The 10,812-nt window shown below is 52.7% G+C and overlaps 1 protein-coding gene across 14 annotated transcripts in view; it reads left to right on the forward strand.

Moving 5' to 3' along the window:
- The window catches only part of BCL9 (B cell CLL/lymphoma 9), a 77,245-nt gene that overhangs the window by 59,962 nt on the left and 6,471 nt on the right, over positions 1-10,812 (forward strand). For all 14 annotated transcript variants that reach the window (XM_025052175.1, XM_025052176.1, XM_025052171.1 and 11 more), the window contains 6 exons: positions 499-590; positions 4,726-5,037; positions 5,966-6,282; positions 7,311-7,500; positions 8,404-8,503; positions 9,932-10,812. The exon at positions 9,932-10,812 is cut by the window's right edge and continues 1,403 nt beyond it. In XM_025052175.1, coding sequence (XP_024907943.1) covers positions 4,985-5,037; positions 5,966-6,282; positions 7,311-7,500; positions 8,404-8,503; positions 9,932-10,812 — 1,541 coding nt within the window. In that variant the 5' untranslated portion in view covers positions 499-590; positions 4,726-4,984. The remainder of the gene's footprint in view (positions 1-498; positions 591-4,725; positions 5,038-5,965; positions 6,283-7,310; positions 7,501-8,403; positions 8,504-9,931) is intronic.

Raw genomic sequence — 10,812 nt, forward strand, 5'->3', positions numbered from 1 at the left:
ACAGGTGAGGAGTGGGGGAGGGAGCCGTGAATGGCAGCTCCCTGTGTGAGTTCAGAAGCGTCCCTGGAATTCTGTCTGACTCACCTTTAGTCAGCTCTCAGTTCTCCACACTAATAAGGAATGGGCAGAAGCAAAAAATGGGAGGGATTTTTTTTTCCTACTAAATGCCCAGAAATTTAAAAAGTAGAAAAATTGATTTTATTTGCCCTTAGTATTTCTCTAGTCTCTGAAAATAAAATGTGCCTTGGGAAGGAGGAAAAGTCACAAGGGCCTTGAAATAGCTGCCGGTCGAATAATATACCCTTTAATAATTGGCAGTTGATTCTGTTTACATGAGAGCCAACAACTTCCTCTTAAACTCATTCTAGAAGAAATAGGAAACTCGTCCTTCTCTTAAGATACTTAGTAACAAAATGATATTGTCAGTAACAAAATATTGTCGTCATTGTTGTTTTTTAATCCATTTAGGATTTTTTTCTTCCTTTTATTCTCATCCAGGTGGGGGTCACCTTTGAGCCAGGGGTTCGTGGACTCCTCCAGCTCCTCGCCTCCAGGATGAGCACTGCAGTGTCGTGACCCTGGGGGTTTTGGTGAGTAGCCTGCTGGACGACGACACTGGCGAGCATGCCTGGCTTAGGCGACAGTCTCGGGAGAAACTTCCATTTTTATTCAACAAATATTGTCTGAACAAATACCCAGTAGTGAGTACTAGGAACGCAGGGATGAACAAATCACCCTTGGCCACTTTCTAACCTCACTCTGCCTTCGCGGAGCCTAGGAAGAGAGGTGGATGTTACTCAGGTGCTCGCATAGTTACAACATGTGGGAAATGTTCGAAGGGGAACACCGGGTGCTGTGACGAGAGCGTGATGGAGACTGTCGTGCAGATCGGTGCATTCGGGTCCCCTTCCTCTCTGAAGGAGCAGCACTGAAGCCGAACCTTAATTCATTCAGCAAAAATCTCTAAACATTCGGGTCAGGGCGACGGAGAGAGGTGTCAGGAATGATTCCCAAATTACTGGCACAAGCTGCTGGGCGGATGGAGGTGCCATTCACTAAAATGCAGACGACCGAAGGAAAAATGCTTTTGGGAGGGAGGCTCTGTAGAGAAGGAGGATTCCTCTTCGGTCCTGTTACGTTGGAGGCACGTCTGGCGAGGTCAGGTTGGGAGTCGTTGGCATGGAGAGAACTTAGAGTGAGGAGAGGGGAGGCGAGGAGGGCTAAACCGTAGGGATCGGGGAGGCAGGGGCCGGTGAAGGACGCAGACAGAGGGGTCGGAGAGGTGGGAGGAAAACCGGAAACCACGAGAGGCGAGGCCTCATCTGTGGCACAGGGACAGTCGCGTTCCCGCCCGGGAGGGAGGTTGTGAAGGAGCTGACGTGTGGACAGCGCCAGGCGGGCGTGAGGAGGAAGAGATCGGCCTGCAGGATCTAAGAGACAGAATCAGGTGAACTTAGTGGCCGGTGGTGACCTGGCCAAAAACGGTGGTTTCTGGGATCGGCCTGCAGGATCTAAGAGACGGAATCAGGTGAACTTAGAAAGCGGCCGGTGGTGACCTGGCCAAAAACGGTGGTTTCTGTCATCTGCGGGTGGCGGTTGGTTTAAAATAGTTAAAGTGCGAGTGGCAAGCAAGGAAGTGTCAACTCCGTGGCGAAACTCGGCTCCGAAGGGGACCAGAATGCTAGAGCTGGGTGTCGTTTATTTTTTTTTTTAAACCTGGATGGTAGGCTACGCGTCTGAACGCTGATCAGAAATACCCAGGAGATGCAGGAGGCAGAGGGGAAGAACAGAGAGGAGAGCGACAGCGCTCAGTAAGCCCGAAGGGATGGGCCTGGGCCACCTGCCACGGGGATGACCTCTGGGGGGAAGTAGGCTGTTTTCTCCGTTTCAATAACAGACGAGAAAGAGGGGGCAGGCGCTGATGAAAATAGGCGCAGATCCGTTGCTGAGGACATCCTGGCCTGGAAGTGGGGAGGGAGGGAGGCAGCTGATGGTCGGCTGGAGATGGAGATGAGCGGGTATGAGGCGACTTCAGGCAGAAGGGCGAGGGGCTAGCCGGGGAATGGGGAGCCCGAGTGCTGATGTCGTGCTGCTGAGCACTTGCTGTACCGGCTCACTTTGTCCCCCAAGACCCCACTTTGACAGGCATTAGAGTGACGGCTGGCCAAACGCCAGCTCTCCCTCTCACTAGGGTAAGACTGACTAGAGTGTGACCCAGCTTACGTGGGCGGATTGCTTAACATTTCAGAGCCTCAGTTTCTTCATCCGTAAAATAGGGACAGCAGTGGTTCCTGCCTCCTGGGTGGTCATGAGTGATATGGACAGTGCTTAGAAGAGCGCCCGGGACATAGCGAATGTCGTAAGCGTTATCTAAGGAGAACAGGGAAACATAAATAGATCTAAGGAGTTAGGCAATTTAGTTATTTGGAGGGAAAAATCTCCCTGACTATAATTAATCATTTTGTGGAAGATCTTTTCCAGTTCTTAAAAGTAAACAGTTGGCACCAGCCTACAAACGTAGGAGCTGAAGAGCCTGATTGTATTCTTGGGAACCGTACGATTAAGCGTCAGGAAGGCTAAAGCTGCGAGTGGCTTATTTTAGCAACTCTCATGGGTTAGGGGGTCAAAAAACCTGGGTTTTGCCATCACTAGGTGAGCCCCTGTGCTTGTTTCCCCTCCTGTGCTGTCCCTCCACCCATAAAGTGATGGTGGGGAGACGCTTAGAGCCAAGAGGGGGTCACGGAGCCTGGGGAAGCCACTCACAGCCGTGGGCTCGGTCCGTTCGTCCGTAAAATGCCTGCTGATCAGGTTGGACCAAATTGTGAGAACAAGAAACTCTATGTAGAATTACTTTCAAAATAAGTGTTTTATGTTCACAGTATTATCATTAGCAGTCACCTTTGCTGCCAGCTCATCAGAAAGGCCTGGCAGATTGGGGTGATTTGACATGTGTGACATGTTCCGAGTTCCTTTGGAAGAAAAGGGTGATTCTGTCCTGGGTGAAGCCAAACAGGTCACCGCGGGTCCCGCCACACTCTTCGCACGTCGCGCCAAGTGTATAGGAGAACCAAAGCACTGTAAGACGAGGTTCTTGTCTTCAAAGATCGCAGTCTTCGTGGGCGGGGGGCGGAGACAACACACACATAAGACTGTTCAATACGACACACGATTGGGCGCGAGAATGCGCCACGGGGGCAGCGGTTCCGGAAGAAGTTGCAGAAGGGGACCGTGTAGGTGGTAACTGCTTTGCTTTTCTAGAAGGAAGGAAGTGTTTTCCGACGGCTTTGTCCCGTGCAGGTGCATTTGCTCCTTCTGTTTTACCGGTGATCCCTGATGTTTAGGGAGAAGTTACGGAATGGTTTATGATTGTGTACATCAAGCTTGATGACCGCGATCAATTTTGGAGTCGTAACTGAAAAAAAGAAAAATAAAGGCTGAAGGTGGTGAGGGATAAAAATATAACCTGAAATATCATCGAGACCAGACGGTTCTGAGGATGCTTTCTCCGCAGAGAGAGATTCCCTAGCATTTTATTCTAGTTCTTTCCCCTTTTTCGTTTCAGAATAAAAATAAAAGTGTAATCGCGTGTCCTCTGAACTTCCACGTTTCTTTCAGTGTCTCAGATAAAATAGCCTGGACTGTTGCAAATTTCTAGATTAAAATATAGATACCTCCTACCACATAATGATCGCTGTCAGTGCCAAAACCTCGAATATGACGAATCCTCCCAATTTTAGTCCAGTTTTTGAGTCTCCTAAAGTAACACCTGAGTTGCTTCTCACTCGCTCTGATTCTTTAGCCACTAATCCTGCATGTCATACCCTCCTCCTTGAATCCTATACCCCACGAGGAAGAGAGGGGACAGTGGTTACAAGGAAGCCAGCTTGGAGCTGCCTTGGGCACGGGGACTGAAGGCCTCCCTTGCTCTTCCCTGAATGAGTGCAGCCTTCCTAAATAAAGGGCTTTCTCGTTTGTTCTTCGGCTAGCTTTGGGAATATTGTCTTGACCTTTATGCTTCAAATTAGCCTTGCAAATTGGCGCAAAAAATATCTTAGCCTTCAAAGATGTTCTTTTACCTTCAGCATTATGGGTCATTCCAATGCTTACCCATGCCCGCAGCCCTGCCATGAAGCAGCGAGAACACAGGCATATACTCAGCATAATTTAATAGAAAGATCATGGAAATCAGGGAGCAGAACTGATTGTATTTGGTATTGGCTCAATAGTCGATTCCAGAAGTCCCTCCTTTAATGCCTCCCCAGCCTGAGGCCCAGAGAGTATATGCGTAGATTAATGCGTTTCATGGTTTGAAATTGGGATGGGTTTATTAAATCTCAGTACGTTGTTTGCCATCAAAGATGAAACACCAGGTAGTTGCCGTGGATTTGGGGTACCCAGCGGTGTCAGAGCATTGTTTTGAAAAAAAAAAGAAAAACTCAGGTTTTTAAGGGTTTTGTCTTCAGAAGTAGAGAAATGTAAGGGAGAATATGGGGCCGAAGGCAGTGTTTTCCTCGGACGTGCTTACAGACGCCTGGTACCTGATGCTGGGGTGGGCGAGAGGCCGTGTGCTGGGCGGAAGGTCTTAGTCACCCTCCAGCTGCCGTAGCCCAGAGCCTTTCGGCCAGACTGCGAGCAGCACCCGTCCCTTTAACCCCAGTGGAGTTGCCAGTGCCTTAACCTTGACCCTGTCGCGTGTCTCTGTGTTTTCGGCGGCCTTTCCCGTAGTGTGCCCTGGAGATGCGAGATCTTTCCTCGGCGGCAGGAGGCACACACCCAGAGGATGCTGGAGCTGCGAGGGGCCAGGACCCACTCCCACAGCCGAGGAAGACAAAGAGGAAAAAGGCACACGGGGGGCCAGCACTGAGGGACGCACCCGGCAAGCAGTGGGCCACTGCCACTGCCCCGAGCAGCTGTTTCTGCTGCAGCCCGAGAGCAGCTCGGGGAGCCTGTCCCTGTTTGTGACGCAAGCTCAGGATTTCAATCAATGCATCCCAGCAACCCCAAAGTGAGGGACTCCCCGTCAGGAAACGCACAGAGGTAGGGGCGAGGGCGGCCCAGGGAGCGGGGGCTTCACCGGGGCGGGGGGAGACCACGGGCCCTCGCTGCGGAACCACACGGGGAACTAGAGAGGAAGAGGAAACGGACACGCACGTGCTGATGGGAGAGGCCGCGGGCCGCAGCACAGTCAGCGTTTACATTAGGGTTTTCTTGGTCCTCTTTGTCCATCGTCCTCCTGACCGCTCTCCAAAGCACAAACGAAAGGACCTTACAGACCACCCAGAACAATGCGCTGACCGTGGCAAGTGAGGGGACTGAGGCCTGGAATGAGGTGGAGGCCGAGGCCCCGAAACTGAAGCATCAGCCCCTGGATACCCACTGCGAGGCTTTGACCTCTGGTCCACAGCATTTCATTGATATTTTTAAAGCCTTTTTCCTGGTCCCCAGGGTTAGTGGTTAGTGTAGCTGCCCCTGAGTAATGCTGCTGGGGCTGGGGGGGTCAGATCCTGGGGGGTCACCGTCACCTGCCCGTCACAGCAGGTTTCCCTGCTATGCTGGACCTACTCGTATTTTCCAGCAAGGACGCTGGCCTCCTGCTACAGCTGTCCCATGTCACCAGCCAGGGGTGGGCAGTATTTTGATCTTCTCGATGCCCGTTTGTTTACCCCGTGCTCGTCTTAGTGTGAGAGTCACTTCTCTGTGTACATAGAAACCGTTGTCCTTTATTGACGGAAGCCCTAGAGATGGGTCCCCATGTGACTCTAGGATTCCCGAGACCTGGCAGGCCGCTCTCTGTGAAGGGCTCTGCGATGGGGGCGGGGCAAGCAGGCAAGTGGCCCAGGTGACGCGTGGGGGGTCGCTGGCCCCCCATGGTCTCTTTGACCCACGATGGAAGCTGCTGCCCCCCAGGTTGTGCCGACCAGCTGCGTCCGGCGTCTGATGTCCCTTTGTTGTCTGTCTCTTTTAGTAGCCCTAAGTCAAAGCAGGAGGTGATGGTCCGTCCCCCTACAGTGATGTCCCCATCTGGAAACCCCCAGCTGGATTCCAAATTCTCCAATCAGGGTAAACAGGGGGGCTCAGCCAGCCAATCCCAGCCATCCCCCTGTGACTCCAAGAGCGGGGGCCACACCCCTAAAGCACTCCCTGGCCCAGGTGGGAGCATGGGGCTGAAGAATGGGGCTGGAAATGGTGCCAAGGGCAAGGGGAAAAGGGAGCGAAGTATTTCCGCCGACTCCTTTGATCAGAGAGATCCTGGGACTCCAAACGATGACTCTGACATGAAAGGTATGTCTATAAGAGCTCTGAGACTCAGGGGGACATAGGTGTTCCCCAGGGAAGGCCTGTGGCATCGGTAGAGGCTGGAGAGCCTAACAGCCCAGTGGGGAGAGTAGGTGCAGATCAGGAGTTTGCACACTCTAAGAGGGAGCTGTTTCTTCTCCTTTTCCTACGAACTGGAGAGTAGTTTGTCGGTACTTTAGCATCGAGCCCGTGGCCCCGGTTCCTCTCTGGCGTGGCCCGCACTGGAGCAGGTTCTCTGGCCTCTCCTCAGGCGACTCCTCCAAGGCTCTGGGCTTGTGCCATCTGGTTGCCACTTTGCCAGAGTCGTAGGCACAAGGGGAGGCCCTGTCCCTAGTCCGAGTTTGCCGATTGCAGTGTGGCAGGAATGAGCGGCTGCATGTGGCCGAGATGACACAGGCACCAAAGTGAAATGAGCTAGCCAGAGCGTGGGACCCGCGGTCGTGGTTTTAGGTATAAGACCAAAAATCATAACTGCCGGCCAGAACATGGAGTAGAAAGGTGACTCCCTAACCCAAATCGGAAGCGAAAACCTGGGTGCTCATTCCCCCGACTTTCCTTCCTTCCCCGCTCAGGCGTCTGTGGGAGGCCTGATACTAGCGCCAGCGCTGTGCTGCTTGTCGGGGAGCCCTGGTCAGCAAGACACACAGAGTCGCTGTCCTCGGGGATTTGAGTGTGCCTAGACAGTTAAACAGTAAAATGAAATTTGATAAATGCCAAAATAGGAGAAGCGAGGGGGCTGTGGGTTCAACTAGCAGGGGCATCCAGTCCAGTCCAGGAGGTTCCAGAAGGTTTCCAGGAAGCGGGGCGTGAGACAGGAGGAGGGCGGGGGAGAGCGCTCTATCGTTAGTTGTCTAGGGAGACACACGTTTCAGTGTTCATGAGTGAAAGAGGCTTCCTTTTAGCGAGGTGCTTCCTCCTTGAAAGTCTCAAGGTGGGTTTGTGTTACGATGCTGTGTGTGCTGCCGGAAGAGAGTTTTATTCTCTCAATGACATGAGTCTTTTCATCCTTTTAGAATGTAATTCCGCCGACCACATAAAGTCCCAAGACTCACAGCACACGCCGCACTCGATGACCCCGTCAAATGCCGCGGCCCCCAGGCCCTCCACCCCCTCGCATGGCCAGACTACTGCCCCAGAGCCCACCCCCGCTCAGAAGACCCCGGCCAAAGTGGTGTATGTGTTTTCTACTGAGATGGCTAACAGGTAAGCCGATGGCGTGGCTCACGTGTTTGGGCACCTAGGTTCTCATTCCCACTGAAGAGCGATTCTTTTTCTTTTTTCTCTTTTTTTTTGGCCCACTTATATTATTATCACTTAAAGTTAACAGCACTGAAAGAGGTAAAGTAAAGTACAAAACCTCCGCAGAGGCAATCACAGATGAAAATTCTTTGACTTTCCTTCCAGAAATGTTTTGTCCTTATACAGACCTACCTGTATACCTTTATAAACACACGAGGGATGGATTGTGCAGTATGCTTTTCTGCAACTTGGTATTCTTTTCTAAACGGCCCACGTAATACCTTTCTATTTTAGAATAATTACAAGCTATAACTAGAAAGAAAAACTTTCTGGAATTCGCCAAAGTGTGACCATTTTGGTACATGTGTCTGGTGGATGGATGGATCAAGGGATTTTTACTTATTTATTTATAAAAAATGTGTACCTTACATACAGTTTTCTGATTTTTTTTTTTTTCACTTGAGATTTTTAAATTGAGATACAGAGTGAACCTTGACAGCCGTAGGTTATCCTAGGTGTGAGAATCCTGTGCACCCTTCCGCGGCTGGGACCTTGAACTAGGATTCTCTATGAAGCACCGACTGCAGTGCCTTGGTTTGAGGGAGAAAAATCTCGATTTTTTTTTTTTTAATGCCTCTTTTGAGATTTGCTAATGGCTGTCTTCTCATTTCAGAAGTTGAATGGTAAATGCTAGGCATAAATCACGAAAACCTGTTTCTCTTGATTTTTTTTCTCCTTCACCATCCCTTGCTGGTTCTTCGTACCTGTCCTTCCTCCCTCTCGCGAGTTCAGTCTGGGGCGAAGGTGCTTCGGACTTAAGTTCGCGGAACAGCCCCGAGTGCTAGCGTGCCCCCTCTGTCCCTGCAGAGCTGCGGACGCCGTGCTGAAGGGCCAGGTCGAGACGATCGTCTCCTTCCACATCCAGAACACCTCGAGCAGCAAGGCAGACAGAAGCACAGCCCCCGCGGTGCGTTGCGTTGGAAACGGGACCGTGGGGTAAAGGGTCTGCTGTGACCGTGAAGGTGGGAGATGCTCAATGTCGTCGCAGGGGCGATCAGCTGCGTGTCACTGTGTGGTCTGAGGCACATCCCCCTGTGCCGGCTTCCCCTCCTAGCCTGCGGGTCTGCAGTGACTCCTTAGCAGGGAAAAGGTGCAGAACGAACAAGGAGTTGTAGAGATAATTTTAGGATTTCCTCCGCATAACCATCTCTGGGAAAATCTGAATTCAGACCGTGTGTACGGAGCTGGCTTTTTAAAAATAGCAAACCACTCTTAAGTTAGTTGTACAACGTTGAAAATGTCACATCCTAGAAAATGTAGCATTCTGCACGCGATGTGAAGTTCACGCTGGCAGCGAGCCGTGCTTTTGTCCTAAACGAGAAGTGGGTTAAGCGAACAGGCAGGAGCGAATGACCGTCAAAAAGGGCCTGCGTGGCTCCCTGGAGGCTGGCGAAGATCCCCGAGGTGGAGTTGGTAGGCTGGGCCCGTCTGTTCTTCAGTACCTCCAGCAGCACCCGGTCTAGACTCAGAACAAACACGTAAGCCCCTCTTCCAAACACTGACAACCTCGTATCACGCGCTCTAGGTGAGTGTGCTTTTACCCAGAACTCAGCGTAGGCTCGGCACTTAATAAATAATCAGGCGATCATCCAGCCTGTGAGAAGGGCAGCCTGCTGTCTGTTGGAAGGAGCAGAGCCCGAGACACCACGCGCTAGGTAGCCTCAGATTTCTGCACAGACGCTTCCTGCCCGCAGATTGTCTTACTGCGGTTAATGTACAAATGCCTATCAAATACAGAGTCAGTGATGGCAAACGGAAAACAGAAACCGGAGATGTCAGGCCCCCTGGAAACTCAAGGAGAGGAGTGTGTTGATCGTCACCCTGCCAGAGGGGACACTGAAACGGGCCGCCTTGCCCGCTGCCTCTGGCAGGTAGAGGACGGAGCTGTGAGTGACAAGGAGTTTTTCTTTCCATTGGAAACATCATGCTTTTTGATTGACAGCGAGACATCTGCCTACCCAGTTGTACTTTTGGGGAAAAGAAAGAGGTGTTAGGTACAGCCTCCCACATACCCGAGAAGCTAATCTCAAATCGAATTAGGAACACGTAGTAGATGTGTGATACCAGACCTGTTCCTCAGAGTGGGACTCAGAAGTGTTCACGCGTTATGGAAGCCTCATCTTCAGCAAGGGGCAGAGGCTGCCGTCTGACGCTAAAGTGGCAGAAAAACAGCAAAATGTCTGTGTCCAAAGTAGGGTCGGATATGGGTAGTTTCTACAGCAAGTGTCACTGTGGATTTATGTGGCCGGGACGAGTCCTTTATAACATGTCTTGCTCTTTTAATTGCCCTTCTGTTCAGTTTACTGATGATGTTTAAAATTTCATTTGTTTTCAGAACACACAGCTGTCTGCCCTTCGGAGCGACCTGAAGCCTGTCCCACCACAGCCCACAGCCCCAGCCGGCCAGGACCAGAACGCCTCCCAGAACACCAGGCTGCAGCCGACTCCACCCATCACGGCACCAGCACCCAAGCCCGCCGCCCCCCCGCGCCCCCTGGACCGGGATAGTCCTGGGGTGGAAAACAAGCTGATCCCGGCTGTCGGCAGCCCCGCCAGCTCCACCCCGCTGCCCCCAGATGGTGCCGGGTCCAACTCGACGCCCAACAACCGGGCGGTGACCCCTGTCTCCCAGGGGAGCAGCAGCTCCTCAGCAGATCCCAAAGCCCCTCCCCCCGCAGCGGTGCCCGGCGGAGAGCCCCCCTCGCTGGGAGAGAACCCCGACGGCCTGTCTCAAGAGCAGCTGGAGCACCGGGAGCGCTCCTTACAGACGCTCAGAGACATCCAGCGGATGCTCTTCCCTGATGAGAAAGAATTCACCGGGCAGGGTGGGGGACCGCAGCAGAGCACCGGCGTGCTGGACGGACCGCAGAAGAAGCCGGAAGGGCCGATCCAGGCCATGATGGCTCAGTCGCAGAGCCTGGGTAAGGGGCCTGGGCCCCGGACGGACGTGGGGGTGCTACTCGGCCCCCAGGGACACAGAGACGTGCCCTTCTCTCCAGACGAAATGGTCGCCCCGTCCCTGAACTCCCAGCCTGGGCCCATAGGGCCCGACCACCTGGATCACATGACCCCCGAGCAGATCGCCTGGCTGAAGCTGCAGCAAGAGTTCTACGAGGAGAAGCGGAGGAAGCAGGAGCAGGTGGTGGTGCAGCAGTGTGCGCTGCAGGACGTGATGGCCCACCCGCACGGGCCCCGCAGCGTGGCCCCCGGGCGGCC

This window comes from Pteropus alecto, unplaced genomic scaffold (assembly GCF_000325575.1).
Source record: "Pteropus alecto unplaced genomic scaffold, ASM32557v1 scaffold106, whole genome shotgun sequence".
In the NCBI taxonomy this organism is placed as follows: Eukaryota; Metazoa; Chordata; class Mammalia; order Chiroptera; family Pteropodidae; genus Pteropus; species Pteropus alecto.